The 17,561-nt window shown below is 52.1% G+C and overlaps 1 protein-coding gene across 3 annotated transcripts in view; it reads left to right on the top strand.

Moving 5' to 3' along the window:
- Positions 1-8,096, top strand: part of ME2 (malic enzyme 2) — a 58,819-nt gene extending 50,723 nt beyond the window's left edge. For all 3 annotated transcript variants that reach the window (XM_076075040.1, XM_032974006.2, XM_032974007.2), the window contains 3 exons: positions 2,603-2,673; positions 2,793-2,891; positions 6,655-8,096. In XM_076075040.1, coding sequence (XP_075931155.1) covers positions 2,603-2,673; positions 2,793-2,891; positions 6,655-6,816 — 332 coding nt within the window. In that variant the 3' untranslated portion in view covers positions 6,817-8,096. The remainder of the gene's footprint in view (positions 1-2,602; positions 2,674-2,792; positions 2,892-6,654) is intronic.
- Positions 8,097-17,561: the final 9,465 nt, after the last annotated feature.

Below are 17,561 nucleotides of genomic sequence, written 5' to 3'. Positions count from 1 at the left end.
CATTTATCCCTCCCTATTCGGCCAAAACAAAAGCTGTTTAGGCATGCCGTGACTGCGCATGCGGGCTACATGACCCAGCCGAGCAGCCTTGCCTGCCGGAGGAGCTCACTAATGGGACTTTGTCCAGATGTCTCAAGGATTTGTGAACTCCTCACACAATCCAACTTGGTTAAACTCAGGATGGATCATAGGCAAGCCAGTCCAAATGTTTCTAACCGGCAAAGATGTTCCATTAGGGGGTCCATGTTTCGCAAGCATAGAGAATGGAGGGCATGACCGTGGCCGAAGCTTCGTGTGGAACGACAGACCAGGTAGCTTCCATACAGCATTATGCAACCGATGAAAAGATAATGCCACTTGACTAAATTTGGAGTGAGACTTCTGCTGTAAAACTGGAGCCGGTCATGAGCACACTGCCCAGGTATAGATAACTCTCCACTCTCTCCACAACTGTGGCTGATAGTAAGGCCCCACCTCTTAGTAGCACACTCCAGGTTCAGCAGCAGCACCTCCAACTCCTCCTCTGAGTGAGCAGCAATCACTCGATCATTAGCATACGTAACATGGTTGATCAATAGGGAGCCATCCCTTGATGGCACCTGAACATCGATCAGCCTCCCATTGTATCTGTACCAGATGGGAATTCCTCCGGTACAGCGATCGAAGGCTTTACGAACTACGTGATCGACATTTTTTCAAAATAATGTGGGAGCCAGAGGACATCGCTGTCTCACCCCAAGGTGAACGGAGAATGGCTCCGACTTCCAGCCATGTAGCTTTACCTGGGCCTGCTCTCTATCATGAAGGTCCTTAATGATTGTGAGCAGACAGTCAGGGACTCCGAAAGCACAAAGAACAACCCAGAGTCTAGGCCTATTGATGGTATCAGAGGCCTTGACCAGGTCCATAAAGCAGAGATGTAGGTCTTATTGGAATTCCCTACACCTCTGCTGTAGCAGACGGACAGAATATATGGCGTCTGTGCATGACTGCCCTCTCTTCAGCGTGCCTGGCAAGGCGATGCTGAATTATCCTTGCCAGGACCTTTTCCGGCTCACTGAGGAGGGAGATGCTCCTGTAGTTGTTACAGTCTGAGCGGGTTTCCCTTCTTAAAGAGGGAGACCACTATGGCATCCTTCCAATCCTACAGAACCCGTTCAGTGGTCCAGACTGTTATTACGATGTCATATAGGGCAGTCTGCACATAAACGTCACCCTCCCTCAGCAGTTCGCTTGGAAGATTATCTGCCCAGTGCTTTTCCTCGTCTCAGACTCTGGATCGCCTTTCGTACTTCCTCAACAGATGGCACTTCAGCCAGCCACTCACAGCGGGTGACAACTTCTTTCAATATTTGAGGCACCATAGCCTCCGCAGGATCATCCCCACTTTTCCCCATGATGTTTTATGGGCTGAGGGATTTCCCCTCCCCCAAAAACTCACAGAAATGCTCCGCAAACCTGCAAAGCTGTTCAGAGGGGTCAGAAATCGCATCACCTTTCTTTCCCATAAGGATGGTGATAGGTGTGGCGCTGCAGGTGACTTTTTTATGGAATTAAAGAGTGCTTTGGGATCGCGGGCTACTGAGGCAGATTACATCTTCTCAGCAACCCCCGACCACCACTCATCCTTGCAGCGCTGCTTGGCTCTCCGAACTTCCGAGTGAAGGCTGCAGTAAGCCTAATTTTCTGATGTAGAATGCTGTAGACTGGGAGTGGGCCTGTCGCTTTTTCTCAGCCAGCCAGAATACCTCCTCAATCAGCTAGGGTCTCTGGGGAAATTTGGACCGTGTACCCAAAACAGCCATTGCAGATGCATGAACCACAGTCCTAAACCTCGCTCATTTCCCCTCAGTATTCAGGAGGAGGGGATGACGATGCCAACTCCAGCTGCACGCAATGATGAAATTTTTGCTTGCAACTTTCATCAGCTAGCTGAGACCAGGCCACTGTGGGTTTGAATAGGGTCCTAGAAGGACACTCACCACCGGAGTGGAAGAATGGCAGGCGCATCTTACACATGACTAGCCGATGGTCAGTGGCAGATCAGCTCCATTGTAGGTCTTGGTGTCTTGGCATCTGCTGTTCCATCACTACATAGTCTAGCAGATGTTTTTGCTTGGACCCAGTGTGCATTCATGATGTTGTGTGGATGGACCGATGCTGGAACAGTGTGTAATTACAAGCCCATGGTTCTGCACAGAAGTCTACCATTAAAGTCACCCAAAATTATCACTTTCCCGTGGGGCCACTTGAGTTAGCATCTGTGACAGAAGGTCATAGAAGGCATCTAACTCATCGGCCTTGCGTGCATCCATTGTCTACCCTTCATGGTGACTGGAACCAGAGCCAGTCCACCGGACCTCCTGAATACATACTGCAAAGATCCAGGCAGTATCGGTCCCGCTCCTGACAGAGGAGTGACATCCTCTCGCACACACACTGCAGCAAACACATACACCCCATGCTCACACTTTCTATGCTAAAACACATTGTGTGTGTAACGTCGTGTGTGCACGTGCCTGTGTGTGTATGTGTGCATGCATTGCTGTACGTGTGTGTGTATGTGTCCGTTTATGTGTGTGTACGTGTGTGTCCTTGGCAGGCGTGGCCCTGGCTGTGATTCTTTGCGGCGTGCGCCACATTAAGGACAAGGTGTTCCTCGAGGCGGCCAAGGTATTTTCACCTTCACCTGCACATAGCCCCCGCCCGCGCGCTGCCCTCACTTACACCCGTGTGTCACCCACATTATCTGGTGTTCAAGAGAGACTCCCTCCCGGCCCTCCCCCCTGCAGACTCTGGCTGAGCAGGTGACCGAGGAGTCGCTGAGCCAAGGTCTCCTGTATCCGCCCCTCTCCGACATCCAGGAGGTGTCCATCAACATCGCCGTCAAGGTGCTGCATCCACTCCCTGCCCCGCTTGCCCTTATGTGCATGGTATGTGCATGGTATGTGCATGGTATGTGCATGTGTGTACGCTGCATGCATATGTGTCTGTGTAAATGTATACATGACCAGAAAAAACAACCCCCACCTCCTCGGTGATTGCGGCTCAGGAGCACAGTGGTGACTTTTGAGCAATGCCATTGGGGGGGAAGGCCGATTCTATCCTCCAGTTCCCCTCATGTTGTTCGGAGCCGATATAGCGGACTTGTGCAAGGGGCTGGCAACTTCTCTACTTTCAATTCAAGTACCATTAAACCACGAATAAAAGATAAAAACAAGCTTGTATCGGAGGTCCTGGTGGAACAGGCATCTATGACGTCTCCTGGCCAAACTCCATTATTGGAGCCGGATCACTGGACTACAACCCTTGGAGTTCCTTTAAATACTGCAGGAAACTACTGAGGTCTGCCAAATGAAATTTTTGAATTCTTACTGCGGAGGAGAGGTTTCCATTCCCCTGTCGGAAGCTGGACCGGTACTGCCTGGACATCTGTGGAATACAGGAGGTCCAGTGAGGGGTGGAGAGTCCTCCACTCAGGGCAGGAAACCGCCAAACAACAGGGAGTGGCTCTTCTTCTGAACCAAATAATGAAGGGGGCGTGGGTGCGTGGCGGTGAGGTGTTTGAATCTGAGTTCAAGGCTACTGTGGACTCCCCTTCCCATCACCGGGAGGCGAGAAATGGTGATGGTGGCTTACGCTGCCACTGAAAATGAACATCAGTAGAGAGATACAGGCAAAGCTGATGCATCTGATTCCTTCTATGACCTCTTGTCAAAGGTGGTACAATGAGGGAAAAAAGTATTTGATCCCCTGCTGATTTTGTACGTTTGCCCACTGACAAAGAAATGATCAGTCTATAATTTTAATGGTAGGTTTATTTGAACAGTGAGAGACAGAATAACAACAAAAACATCCAGAAAAACGCATGTAAAAAATGTTATAAATTGATTTGCATTTTAATGAGGGAAATAAGTATTTGACCCCCTCTCAATCAGAAAGATTTCTGGCTCCCAGGTGTCTTTTATACAGGTAACGAGCTGAGTTTAGGAGCACACTCTTAAAGGGAGTGTGCGTAATCTCAGCTTGTTACCTGTATAAAAGGCACCTGTCCACAGAAGCAATCAATCAATCAGATTCAAAACTCTCCACCATGGCCAATACCAAAGAGGTCTCCAAGGATGTCAGGGACATGATTGTAGACCTACACAAGGCTGGAATGGGCTACAAGACCATTGCCAAGCAACTTGGTGAGAAGGTGACAACAGTTGGTGCGATTATTCGCAAATGGAAGAAACAAAAAGAACTGTCAATCTCCCTCTCACCTCGTGGAGTTGCAATGATCATGAGAACGGTGAAGAATCAGCCCAGAACTACACGGGAGGATCTTGTCAATGATCTCAAGGCAGCTGGGACCATAGTCACCAAGAAAACAATTGGTAACACACTACGCCGTGAAGGACTGAAATCCTGCAGCGCCCGCAAGGTCCCCCTGCTCAAGAAACCACATATACATGCCCGTCTTAAGTTTGCCAATGAACATCTGAATGATTCAGAGGACAACTGGGTGAAAGTGTTGTGGTCAGATGAGACCAAAATGGAGCTCTTTGGCATCAACTCAACTCGCCGTGTTTGGAGGAGGAGGAATGCTGCCTATGACCCCAAGAACACCATCCCCACCGTCAAACATGGAGGTGGAAACATCATGCTTTTTTTCTGCTAAAGGGACAAGACAACTTCACCGCATCAAAGGGACGATGGACGGGGCCATGTACCGTCAAATCTTGGGTGAGAACCTCCTTCCCTCAGCCAGGACATTGAAAATGGGTCGTGGATAGGTATTCCAGCATGACAATGACCCAAAACACACGGCCAAGGCAACAAAGGAGTGGCTCAAGAAGAAGCACATTAAGGTCCTGGAGTGGCCTAGCCAGTCTCCAGACCTTAATCCCATAGAAAATCTGTGGAGGGAGCTGAAGGTTCGAGTTGCCAAACGTCAGCCTCAAAACCTTAATGACTTGGAGAAGATCTGCAAAGCGGAGTGGGACAAAATCCCCCCTGAGATGTGTGCAAACCTGGTGGCCAACTACAAGAAACGTCTGATCTCTGTGATTGCCAACAAGGGTTTTGCCACCAAGTACTAAGTCATGTTTTGCAGAGGGGTCAAATACTTATTTCCCTCATTAAAATGCAAATCAATTCATAACATTTTTGACATGCGTTTTTCTGGATTTTTTTGTTGTTATTCTGTCCCTCACTGTTCAAATAAACCTACCGTTAAAATTATAGACTGATCATTTCTTTGTCAGTGGGCAAACGTACAAAATCAGCAGGGGATCGAATACTTTTTTCCCTCACTGTAGCTAATGTGGCCCTTGAGATAGTCGTCCAGTTGGGTGACTTAATGCACGAGTGGGTCAATAACGCAGGAACCTGGGCTGCAGTGATTGGAAGGCATTGACCAAATCAGCTCAATAACAGCAGTAAGAGGCTGCTAGACTTCGGTGCAGCCTATGGGCTTTTAATCACCACGCTGTTCTGACATCCATACAACATCATGAATGCCCACTGGGTTCAAGCAAGAACACCTGCTGGACTATTTAGTGACGGAACAGTGAATGCGCGCCCATATCCTTGACACCAGCACCTCCCGTTGAGCTGATATGCCTAGGCCATCAGCTTGTCACCTGTAAAATGTGGCTGCCATTCTTCCAATGTGGTGGTGGGCATCCACCTCAGACCCATTCAAAACCACAATAGCCTGATCTTGCCTAGCTCATGAAGGTTGGAAGCGATAATATCATCATCGCTTGCAGGTGGAGTTGGCATCTTCCCCTCCTCCTGATGCCGAGGGGAAATGGATGAGGTTCAGTACTGGCTCATACAGCTGCAACAGCTGCATTGGATATGCAGTTCAGACCTCCCTAGAGACCCTGGCTGTCAGAAGAGCTGTTTCGGCAAATTTAGAAAAAGTGACAGGCCCACTTACACCATCTACAGTATCTTACGTCGGAAAATTAGACTTACCGCAGCCTTTACTCGGAGGTTCAGAGAGCTGTACAGTGCTGCGGAGAGAAAGAACGGTCGATCCAATCTCCAACCCACAAGGTCATATATGCAGGTTTACTAAGCATTTCCGCTGCTGGGAAGTTGGAGGCAGTTGCCCTCCAGCAACAGTGGAGGGTAGAGGGGGGATGTTCATAACAACGAGTGGAGCGTTGTGGGGGGCTAAGAAAAGTTGGCAGTGGGGAAAATAGTTGGTGCATCTGCCAGTTATCTCAGTCGGTCAACCAATGAAACCTGGGTCTGTTCTGTGACCTCTTGCCAGCAAGTCTTTGACACTTCACGTGACCTCAAAGTGGACATAGCATGGCACAGGCGCCGTGGTGACGTCACCACCACTTATTGGTGAATGGCGGTTGTGTTTTGTTTGAGCTATGAATGTTTGGGCGTGTGTTGTGTGTATGCTGTGTGCATGTTGTGTGTGCATTGTGTCTGCGTGTTTTGTATGTTTGCACTACGTATGTGCGTGTGTGTCTTGTGTGTACGCAATGTGTGCGTGTATTACGTACTGTGTTGGATGTGCGCTATGTGTCCTGTTTGTGTATGTGTTGTGTGTGCACGTGTTCCGTCGTGCATTCTTCTGACCGCGCGGGCCCCCCTACTTTGCGCTGACCCTGCCGCCCTCTCCTACTGCCCCCCCCTGCCCACCAGGTATCCCAGTTCGTCTACGCCAACAACATGGCGTTCCACTACCCGGAGCCGCACGACAAGGACGCATACGTGCGCTCCAAGCTCTACACCACGGAGTACGATTCCTTCCTGCCCGACATCTACGACTGGCCCACGTCCCCACGCACGCCCAAACTCAACTAGATGCCACGCTCCAGTGGCACGCATGCACGTATATGCGGGCCCAGCGGCCCCTGCGTGTGGCACGGTTGCAGCAACGATGCTGCATCTGGGACGGGTGCCCCAGTGAGACGACTGTGACGCTCAGGGCGGTCTTTGAATCAACGGGGCCTGAGCCCAGTACAGGCAATGGCCACACACACACCCCTACACACCCCTACACAACCATATACACACCCGTATACACCCATCCACAGCTGTATACACCCATACACCCCCGTATACACCCGTACACACCTGTATACGCCCACACACGGGTGCGAACGGCTATGTACGGATGTGTACAGGTTGTACATATCCGTACATAGCCGTTCACACCCGCACACTCCCGTTAACACCGTGACACACCCCGCCACACCTGTACACACAATGACACACTCCTGCTCCGACACACCCTGATACACTCCTGCTCCCACACACCCTGACACACTCCTGCTCTCAGACATACACACTGGTACACTCCTGCTCCCTCAATTACCTATACCCATCCTGATACACGCCTACTTCCGCACACCGCGGTGGTGAGATGTCAACTACCTCGCCTGGTACACATGAGGTTGTGAGTTCAATCCTGTCCCTGACGCCTGTATATTTGGAGTTTGCGTGTCTCTCTCGCGTGTATTTTTCTCCGGGTCCTCCGGTTTTCCCTCCACATTTAGAAACATGCGTTTAGAGTATTTGGCTGCTATAAATATCCACATGATAACCCACTTCGTTGCGCTATCATTTGTGGCCAGGTCGCTTCTGAAAAGAGATACGTAGCTCAGTGGGCCTTATCGGGTAAAATAAAAAGTTTTAGTTTAGTTTACACTCTGCCGCACTAATAAGCATGTGTGAGAACATTCAGGAACGGATACACATAAACTATACACACCCATGCATCCTTAACCACACACTTAGACGTCCCTACGTACTCAGAGATCCTTACGTACGCACACACTCTTTGACGCACCTTCACACACATTTGCACCAGGGACCTGCAACCAACCTCTGAGGAGGGGGTCGCTGGGCACACCCCCCCCCCCTCATGCCTTCACCTCGGTGTTCGTAGCGTTTCTTGTCTGGCAGAAGTTCTCGCGGTGTCGATGAATGTAGAACTCCCCATGCCCCCCACCCCCCGGGTATTTATGAAGCCGCGTGCCGTACACCCATTCAGCCTTCATGTCGACGTCCATGTCCATTTCTGGGGTTTTTTTGTTGCTGCGTTCGTGAGACTAATAAAGCGCAGGAGCACTGGGTGCTTATGTCCATGCTGGCGGTGAAAGTGCTGGTGGTGGAAATTATAGGCGGTGATGGTGGCAATGGAGGTGATAGCAGTAATTATGGAGGTGATGGTGATTATGGAGGTAAAGGCAGTTATGGTGATGATGGAGGTGGTGGCATTAAGGGACTACCTCCACGAAATTGATTTTTCCAAGATGGAGGTACTCTGCAAACCTACCGGCTACCTTCAGAGATTTGTTCATGAAGCCATCCAGATATATAAATAGACAACTTCAACCGTAAGGATGGGTACAAACTGAGCAATCATTGGAAGGACGTTATTAACCAGGTAAAGTCTTAACTGACTGATGTTTCTATCCTACCTGCCTATGTCAGCTGTTATTTCCGACTCTGTCTCTTTGCCTCTCTCTTCGATCTCATGCTCACATGTCCTTTGCATTGCACTCTCATGCCTTTGGATTGCACTCTCATACTCGCATGCCCTTTGGATTGCACCCGTTGGGTTGCACTCATGCCTTTGGATTGCACCACTCTTCGATTTTACATTAACATGCTAATCTCTCACATTAACATAGCCACTTCCGTGCCCTCGTCAAGGATGCCGTTCTATCTTACAGTTACATGCTAATTTCTCACATTAACATAACTAGTCCCCTTCTTTGGTTCTTTCGGTAAAGTCACGTAGAATGAGAATAAAATAATAAATTGATTAAATAAAATAACTATTCTCACGACGTTTCGGCCACAACACAAGCGGCCTTCAGGTGAAGGGACGAGACTGTCTGGAGGACAGCGCTGGAGTGAAAAAGCCACGCTCAGATCGCAACCTTTAAGCTGTGAGAAGAAACAAAGCGCCTTGACAAAGGAATTAGCATAGAATTTAGCATTGAAATGGCTGAGTGATTAGCTTGTGACTGGTCACAGAAATGGCTATGTTAAAGCATACATATCCGCAGAGGCACCCCTTGACAAAGGAATTAGCATAGAATTTAGCATTGAAATAGCTAAGTTAAAGCATACACATCCGCAGAGGCACCCCTTGACAAAGGAATTAGCATAGAATTTAGCATTGAAATAGCTGAGTGATTAGCTTGTAACTGGTCACAGAAATAGCTATGTTAAAATCAGAGCATACACATTCACAGAGGCACCTAGTACAAATCAAACAGGATAATTTAGCATAGAAATAACTAGGCGAATTTAGCATTGAAATAACTGAGTGATTAGCTTGTGGCTGGTCACAGAAATGGCTATATTGAAGTCAAGGCCTACACATCTGAGCTATTCACAGTAACTGGGTATACACTACAATATATAATGAATACTATATAGTGAACCAATAAAAAACTAAAATATAAATTACCTCAATGTTATCAATAAACTCTATATATTCTCCAATCAGCTAAGCTACCAACAATACGTCGTTATATATCACAATGCTATATGGCGAAAAAATGGGTGGATTCTTACCCTCAACTTTAGCAACACGGATAGCTACGGGTCCCGTTCAGACGGACGAGTTCATCCATGGTCGGAACAGAGGAGGGGGAGAGAGACAGCTGCGAGGCGCTGTTATACTCCATGTTGTAAACCATACTATTAACCGTGGTGTGAGAGGTATTAAGAGTCAATGCCAGCGAAAGAGCTGCGGTCTGAAGGTCATCGTAAAATACAATTAACGGAAATGGTTTAAAACATCTTTCCAATGGTTACTAAGCCAGAATCCATCTCGGTTGAAATTGTCTCTGTGCTTGTATATGTGAATGGCCTCATGAACGAATCTCTCATGGTAGCCGGTTGGTTTGCAAAGAATCTCCGTCTTGGAGAAGTCAATGTCATGTGAGCCCACTGAATTATAACAGTGATCTGCCACGGCAGAGGAGTTCGTTCTACCGTGTTTCAAGTCTGCTTTATGTTCGCGGATGCGGTCCGAGATATGTAGTTTGGTTTCTCCAATGTAGCTAATTCTACAGAGGCACTTTAGTTTGTAAACGCCTGGGTACTGTATGTCTGGAACAGCATCTTTTACAGATGGAACTAGATCACGGATTTTATGTACTGTGTTGAATCGGACCTCGATCTTGTGTTTATTCAGGATTTTTGAGATCTTTTTAGTGACCCCTGCAATGTAGGGTAAGGTGATGGATTTGAGTGGCTCCACAAGAGGATCCTTCTTCATGACTGGAGTGATGGCTTTGCGGATTGTGTAGTCGGAGTAACCATTAGCCCTGAGAGCCTGGTGTACGTGCTTGAGTTCACTGGTAATGTGTTCCTGGTCGGAAATGCATTGGGCTCTATGGTATAGAGTCTTGATGAGGGAGTTCTTCTGGGATGGATGGTGGTGGGAATCCGGTTTCAAGTAAGCATCTGTATGGGTGGCTTTCCTGTAGACAGAGTGGCTCATTGAACCATCATGTCTCCTTTTAATTAAGACATCTAAAAAGGGTAGTTTGCCATCTTTTTCGACCTCCATGGTAAATCTGATGGCTGGGTGTATGGAATTGATGTGGTCGCGGAATTGGTCTAAAGCAGGCTGGCGATGTGGCCAGATGACAAAGGTGTCATCCACGTACCTCTTCCATAAGCTCGAGCGTAGAGTGGCAGTCTGGATGGCGTCAGTTTCACTTCTTTATGACCCTTGGGCTACATCCATTTCAAACCTTTTAAAACAGTCTGCCTCAGCAGCAGACCATGCTTTCCCACCTGATGACGGATGCTTGTGTTGTGCCCAAAACGTGATTTATTTTATTTTCTACCTACGTGACTTTACCGAAAAACCAAAGAGTATAGTGAGTTGGAATAATCAACTTTATCAAAACTATGCTACACACTACCGTGTTGCGACGTTACGACTCAATAGTGGTAAAATGTGTCGTAGAGCCCTGATATGAATATTTCAGGGCCTGAATATATTTTACACATGGTGATCAAACGACATTCTGGTCGAGGATGGTACCGAGATTATTTAGAGGAGTAGAAAACTGAATCCTGGAGTCTCTGCCACATCTGATCCACAATTGTTTTCCCCTGAGCCTGAGTGCCAACCAGCAGAACCTCTAATTTAGTCTGTATTAAGCAGCATTTTGTTTCGTACAAACCACATGTGCCGCTCCGGCGTGGAATATTCGAGGTTACCAAGGCTCTCCATATCTAACTTTGACTTCACTGCAGTGTACAATCGCAGAGCAACAATTACAATTTCACATTCAGGTGGTCAGCCAGATAACCGTGTCAGGAGCAGCGGAGTGTATCGCTGTGATGTCTCCTTCGTATTGGTGGATCAGGCATCGTGTCATATATTCCATGGTCTTTTCTGGATGACCACAGTCGCACATTGGAGTTTTTCATTTTCCTCTTTTGCATCAGGTATCCGCATCTGCCATGGCTTGTGCGGATGCCATTTAGGGTGGACCATGAACTTTGTGGTGATCCACAAAGTTCATGGTCCACCCTAAATCGGGTTTATACCCAGGGATCTACTGCCGTGGGTCTTTCACAAGGTGTTTGCGAGTTATTTTGGACTCCATTCGCCTCTCCAGGCTTCATTGTTGTTGAATTTGAATTGTTTAAGGTTAAGCATCCAAAAGGGCCTGCATGACTTCAAGTGGTGACGAGGGATGTTGGTTAGCTCCTGATTAATTGCAGCGTTTCGGTGGATGAGTTTGGTAGCGATGTGTGACAGCATGGGCAACCAGGGTGTTGGGGTCGACTGGAGGGTTCCACTGATACACTGCATTGCAGTGTTCAGTTGGACATCAACAAGTGGAGTGTGAATACTTAGTATTTGGCTACATAGTACACAGGCCATCTTTGATGTCTGTAGCACTGGTGCTGATGATCCCCAGGATCATATTGGTCTTGGATGCTCCCCAGCTTGTGCTTGCCAGTTTCTGGACCAGGTTAATAATAATATACATTTATTTGTAAGGCGCCTTCCTCTCATGTTAGCATATGATCCAGCTTCACTCGAGATAGGTTGCAGTGAGATCATGTCGCACAGTGTTGCCACACAAGGTTACTTTCAGTGTGCTTGGCATTCCTATTCTCAAAATGAAATGCAGTGACTGCTGTTTTGTGTGGATTTGTCTTGAGCCTCCATCTCTGGAAATATTCCCCCAAGGTGATTAGGTCTTTGTTGAGAGTGTATTCGGTGTAATTGAAAGTGGATGCTTATGTTGCCAGGGCAAGGTCATCCGCATATACAAATTTAGGTGATCCAGTTGGTGACATGTCACTGGTGTAGACATTGAAGAGCTTTGGCACGAGTATTGAACCTTGTGGCAATCCTTTGTTGAGGAACCGCGGTGAGCTAGCTTTGTCGCCCATATAGACACGCAGTCGCCTATTGCTCAGCATCGTCCATATCAGGTGCATTGTTTTGAGACGAGGAGTAGTTCATGAAATTCAACATCAAGCCCTTAATCCACTCAAGATAATTGTTCAGAAAAGCCCTGCGTCGCTGATTGGCTAATTCCATGTGTGGCTTTGTGGCAAGAAACTGAAGGACCTGGAAAACCAAGTACAGTATACAGGAGAGATAGCACACAATGCTCTGTCCTGTCTAATGCTTGCAGCCCATGCCTACAACACTTAGCAAGCCCCGGTGGTCTCTCATCGTGCATTCACATACATACACAGTATAATTGTAGAATATTTATTCAATGAATGTACGTAATATAAGGGAACGATGGAGTAAGTGTGATGCAATGAATGCAGGGCATGAACCGGTCGGAACCGGAGCAGCGACATCGATGGAGGAAGTTGGGGAGAGAGACCAGGCGTTGGGGCAAAAGGAGAGAAGAGAGCATCATTAGCGACACATACCACACGCAATTGTTAGGGTCGCCGGCCCCCGGGATCTCTCCTGCCTGCGACCCTGTCCGCGAAGTACCGACGCTCCCAGACTCTCCACTAGTGTGGGAGCTGGCGCCGCCGCACTCCTCCCCTGGCGGGGAAAGGTCATCGCGCTCCTGTTCCCCCCCCTGTGCCGTCCCCCCTGAGTCCGGGTCTCCTGCCGGTGGGGCATCACCCTCGACCTCCCTGGGACCCGCTAGCGCTTCGCCGGCACCCAAACGCGACGCTCCCCGCCCGCGCCGTCCCACGCACCAATCACACGCGGGTAACAGGGGGTCAAAGGTCGGAGGGTAAGCGACGTCGTTCGTGCTCTCTCCGGCGATTGGGGGGATTGGATTAAACGGGTTTAAAGGGCTATGCGATGGGCATGCGTGCGAGATGGGTATCCGCTCACAACGTGGGAGTCCGCAGCCGACGGTTGGTAGCGCACACACTCCACGCGGCGCCGCTCCACACACGCGGCGACCGCCGAAAACAGCAAGCGCACCCACGCTTCCACTCTCTTTCCACACCCGCGCAAAAACCACACCAGTCCGTTATGTAACCGCCGACGATTTATTCCACCGCGTCGGCGAGCCCTTATTTAACCGAGTCAGTCAGGATCAGCGGGGCAGGACCAATCTATCTCTCGATAGTCGGCACTACACTCTACCTGTCCTCCCCTTTTACCCTCTCCGGTTTTCCTCTTAAGCTAAGTCCCAACTCCCTCTCTCTCTCTCTTACTCACGGTTCGTCGTCACTGCCGGCTGGTCCTCGCGGCGCGTCTATACGTCCCACGGACGTTCGCGCGGCTGGGCTCGGGAGTTGACGGGCCTGGGGTTGACTCGAGTAGCCAGAGCACCTTTTCCCTTCGCCCTGACCCGCTTTATTCTTTCTACATCAAAGGGGCTACCTAGTGCCGACTCGCGGGCCAATCAGCTCGCTGGGATCACCCGCCAATCGGTAGGCCCATCTGTATCCCAGCATCCCCCGGGCCGTTGCTTTCAGCGACGTCCGCATCTAAATTTACCTGCTCAGCGGCCCTCCAGCCAGAGGGCGACCCTGCTTTCCCGCCGCTCATGGCTCTGCCCTCCTACCTGCCTGCTGACCCGTGTGTGTTGTGTGTGCTTTCTACCCGCGGTGGCTCAGCAGCCCCGTCGTGACCATGTAATTACAACCAAAGTCACGGCGCCGCGGTGGGTGTTAGCGTCGGAGGAGACCGTCCAATTCCCTTGCCGCAGGAAACCGTGAAGATTATCCCTTTACGAGGGCTTCTGGGTGAAAACCTGTCGGCCAGGGTGTCTCCCCACGCGCTCTAATGGTGGGGGGGAGTGCGTGCGTGTGTGTTCCGGTGGGGGGGGGGTGGGGAGGTGGTGGGGTGGAGCAATGTCGGCCTCGCCGCTCGGGGCAGCGAGATCGCAGGTGGGCCACCCGCCGATCGGCTCCGTGGCGGCGGCATCACATAGCCCCCCGAGGTGCCAGTCCCCGTCCCGGGTTGACTGGAGCACCTCGCCTGGGCCGCGCCCACGAGGTAGCGCTGCGGGGTCCGGGGGATCCGCCCGGATCTCGTGGCTGGCCTCGGGGGAGGTGGCTCCGTCCTCGGGGTTTCCTGCAGCGGTCTCCTCCACTCCAGTGGCTCCTCCTGTCCCTCGGCACCTGGGGGCTGGGGGACAAACTCCGCGGCAGCGGGGTTTAAGGGGCGGCGTCCCCGCCGTCCTCTGGCGGGGCCGGGACGCCTCGGGGCTGGGGGCCCGGCGGGGCCCATGTAGTGCGCGAGGCCCCCGAGCACGGGTGGCGCAGGGGCACCGGGATTTCGCGGTACTCGGGCAGCGAGGTTCTCCCCCGCCGGGGCTGCCCTCCATGGTTTTAAGCGGCGGACGTTAACCACCGTTTCTCGGCCCCTCTCTCCACCCTGGATTAATACCGTCCAGGGAGAGATCTGCCATACCACGGTCCAGGGTCCCCGCCAGTAGGTGGTCAGCTTCCCCACCTGTCCGGCCCCGACGCGAGGGGTGTGTAGCCACACCTTGGTGCCTGTCAAGAAAAGGGGGGGCTCCACGCGGGGTCGGGTGCTCTGTTCCTGTCGCCAATGCGCGGCCTCCCCTTGCGGGTAGGCCCGGTCCCGGACCCCTCGTAGGGTCTCCATCAGATGTTCCACGGGGCGACTCCCTTTCTCCGTTTGGGGTGGAGGAATGCCGAACAGCAAGTCTGCGGGTAGACGGGACTCACGACCAAACATCATTAGGAACGGGGTTTGTCCCGTCGATGTGTGCACCATGGTGGCGTAGGCGAACAGGGCGTAGGGGAGGTGTTCGTCCCAATCCCGTTGGTTTGCGGCCGCCATACGCTTGAGCTTTCCGGCCAGAGTCTGATTCATACGTTCAACCATACCGTTCACCTGGGGGTGGTACGCCGTGGTTCGGTCTTTCTGGATTCCGAACTCCCGGCACAGCGCCTGAAACAACTCGGCCTCGAACTCGCTACCCTGGTCGGTAAGGACTCGCTCCGGGATCCCGTGCTTAAGTACATAGTGCTCCACGAACGCCCGGGCTACTACCAGGGCCGTTTTATCGGGGATGGCCACCGCCACGGGGTAGCGGGTGAAGTATTCCACCGCTACGAGGATATAGCGGTTGCCCCGGTGGGATCGTGGGAACGGCCCCTGGAGATCGATGCCGACCAGCTGGTTAGTCCGACTGACGCGGAACGGCCTTAGGGGTACTTGGTATCGTGCCGGTTTCGGCCCGCACTGCTGACAAGCGCGGCAGCCCTGTACCCAGGCGGCCACATCTTGCGTCAATTTGGGCCAGAGATACTGGCGACGCAGAGTCTCCCGAGTGCGCCGTTCCCCGTCATGGCCCCCGAGCGGGTGGTCGTGTACCAGCCGTAGCAGCTGGGGTCGCACCTGGGCGGGAACACAGATGCACCCCGGCTGGCCGGCCTCGGTTAACTCCCGTACCACCCCGTTCTGCACACACAACCGGGCATACAAACCGCTCCAGGGCCCTGGTAGGGTGCTTTTCCCCTCCCGCAGGGCCGCTTCCACCGCCGCCAGATCCAGATCCCGCTGCTGGGTCTGCCTCAGCTGCTCGTCGCTCAGGCCCGGGAAGGCGCAGCCGACGTCCTCCTGGATCCGTCCGATCGGGGCGGGGTGGTCCGCTGGGTCCCGAGTCGTGGGCCCTGCGCTCGCCGGGCGGCCGACTGGGTCCGCGCCTCCACCTGTGGGGGTCTCTGTGGCGCATACCGCACTCTCTCTCGCCGGTGGGGGGTTAGGTTCAGCGGGTTCCCGGGGGTCCGTTGCCTGTCGGCAACGTCCCCCCGTGAAGCACGGGCAGGCCTCCTCCGCCCTCGTCTCGGCACACACCGCGGGTCACCGTGATAATGCGTCCGCGTTTGCATGCGTCCGCCCCGCCCGGTATTCGATCTGCAGGTTGTACTTCTGCAGCTGCGCCAGCCATTGGGCCATCTGCCCCCGCGGTTCTTTGAAGGTGAGGAGGAACTGCAGAGCATAATGGTCCGTGCGCACTCGACATTTCCTGCCGTATAAATACGGCCGAAACTGTTTACACGCGAAGATCACAGCGTACAATTCCTGACGGGTCACACAGTAGTTCAGCTCGGCCCCGCTCAGGGTCCGGCTGGCGTACGCAATCACCCGTTCCACCCCTTCCTGCACCTGCGACAACACCGCACCCAGCCCGCTGCTGCAGGCGTCGGTGTCCAAAATAAAGTCGGTGGTAAAATCGGGGAAAGCCAGTGCGGGGGTGTGTGTGAGGTGGTCTTTGAGGGTGGTGAAGGCCGTCTGGCAGGCCTCCGTCCACTGATAGGGGTTCTTGGGGGAAGTGAGTTGGGTGAGGGGGCGTGCAATCTCGCTGAATCCCTTTACAAATCGACGGTAATAGGTGGCGAGCCCCAAGAATGACCTTATCTCCGACAGGTTTCTTGGCTGTGGCCAATCCACTACGGCGCGTACCTATCCGGATCGGTGCGCACCCCCGCCTCGCTGACGCGATGTCCGAGGTACCCCACCTCGCGCTGTGCGATGTAACACTTACGCGGCTTGAGCTTGAGATGAGCCGCTCGCAGTCGCTGGAACACCTCCCGTAACCTGGACCAGTGCTCAGACAGAGATCTACTGAACACGATCACATCATCCAGGTAAATCAGGCATTGCTCCCACTGCAAGCCCCGCATCACCAACTCCATCAGCCGCTGGAATGTCACGGGCGCGTTGGTGAGCCCGAACGGGAGTACTCGAAACTCGAATAGTCCCATCGGGGTGGTGAATGCGGTTTTTGGCCGATCCTCCTCCGTCATCTCCACCTGCCAGTATCCGGACACGAGATCGAGGGTGGAAAAATACCACGCTCCGGCGAGGCTGTCAAAGGTGTCGTCGATGCGCGGTATGGGAAAGGCGTCGCCGAGGGTGACTGCGTTTAGTTTGCGGTAATCGACGCAAAACCGGGTTGACCCGTCCTTTTTTGTTACTAGCACCACCGGGGCAGACCAGGGGCTCGCCGAGGGCTGAATTATGTTATCGCGGAGCATGTCCCTGACCGCCTCTTTGATCTGGGCGCGTTCGGGTGCGCCCACGCGGTACGCGGGGAGTTTTATGGGTCGGGCGGCCCCGGTGTCGATTTGGTGCTTAACGA

This window comes from Petromyzon marinus, chromosome 52 (genome assembly GCF_048934315.1).
Source record: "Petromyzon marinus isolate PM22_M1 ecotype Great Lakes invasive population chromosome 52, UKy_Petmar_22M1.pri1.0, whole genome shotgun sequence".
In the NCBI taxonomy this organism is placed as follows: domain Eukaryota; kingdom Metazoa; phylum Chordata; class Hyperoartia; order Petromyzontiformes; family Petromyzontidae; genus Petromyzon; species Petromyzon marinus.
The sequence above is the reverse complement of the archived record's forward strand: the minus strand, read 5'-3'. Positions and strand labels throughout refer to the sequence as shown.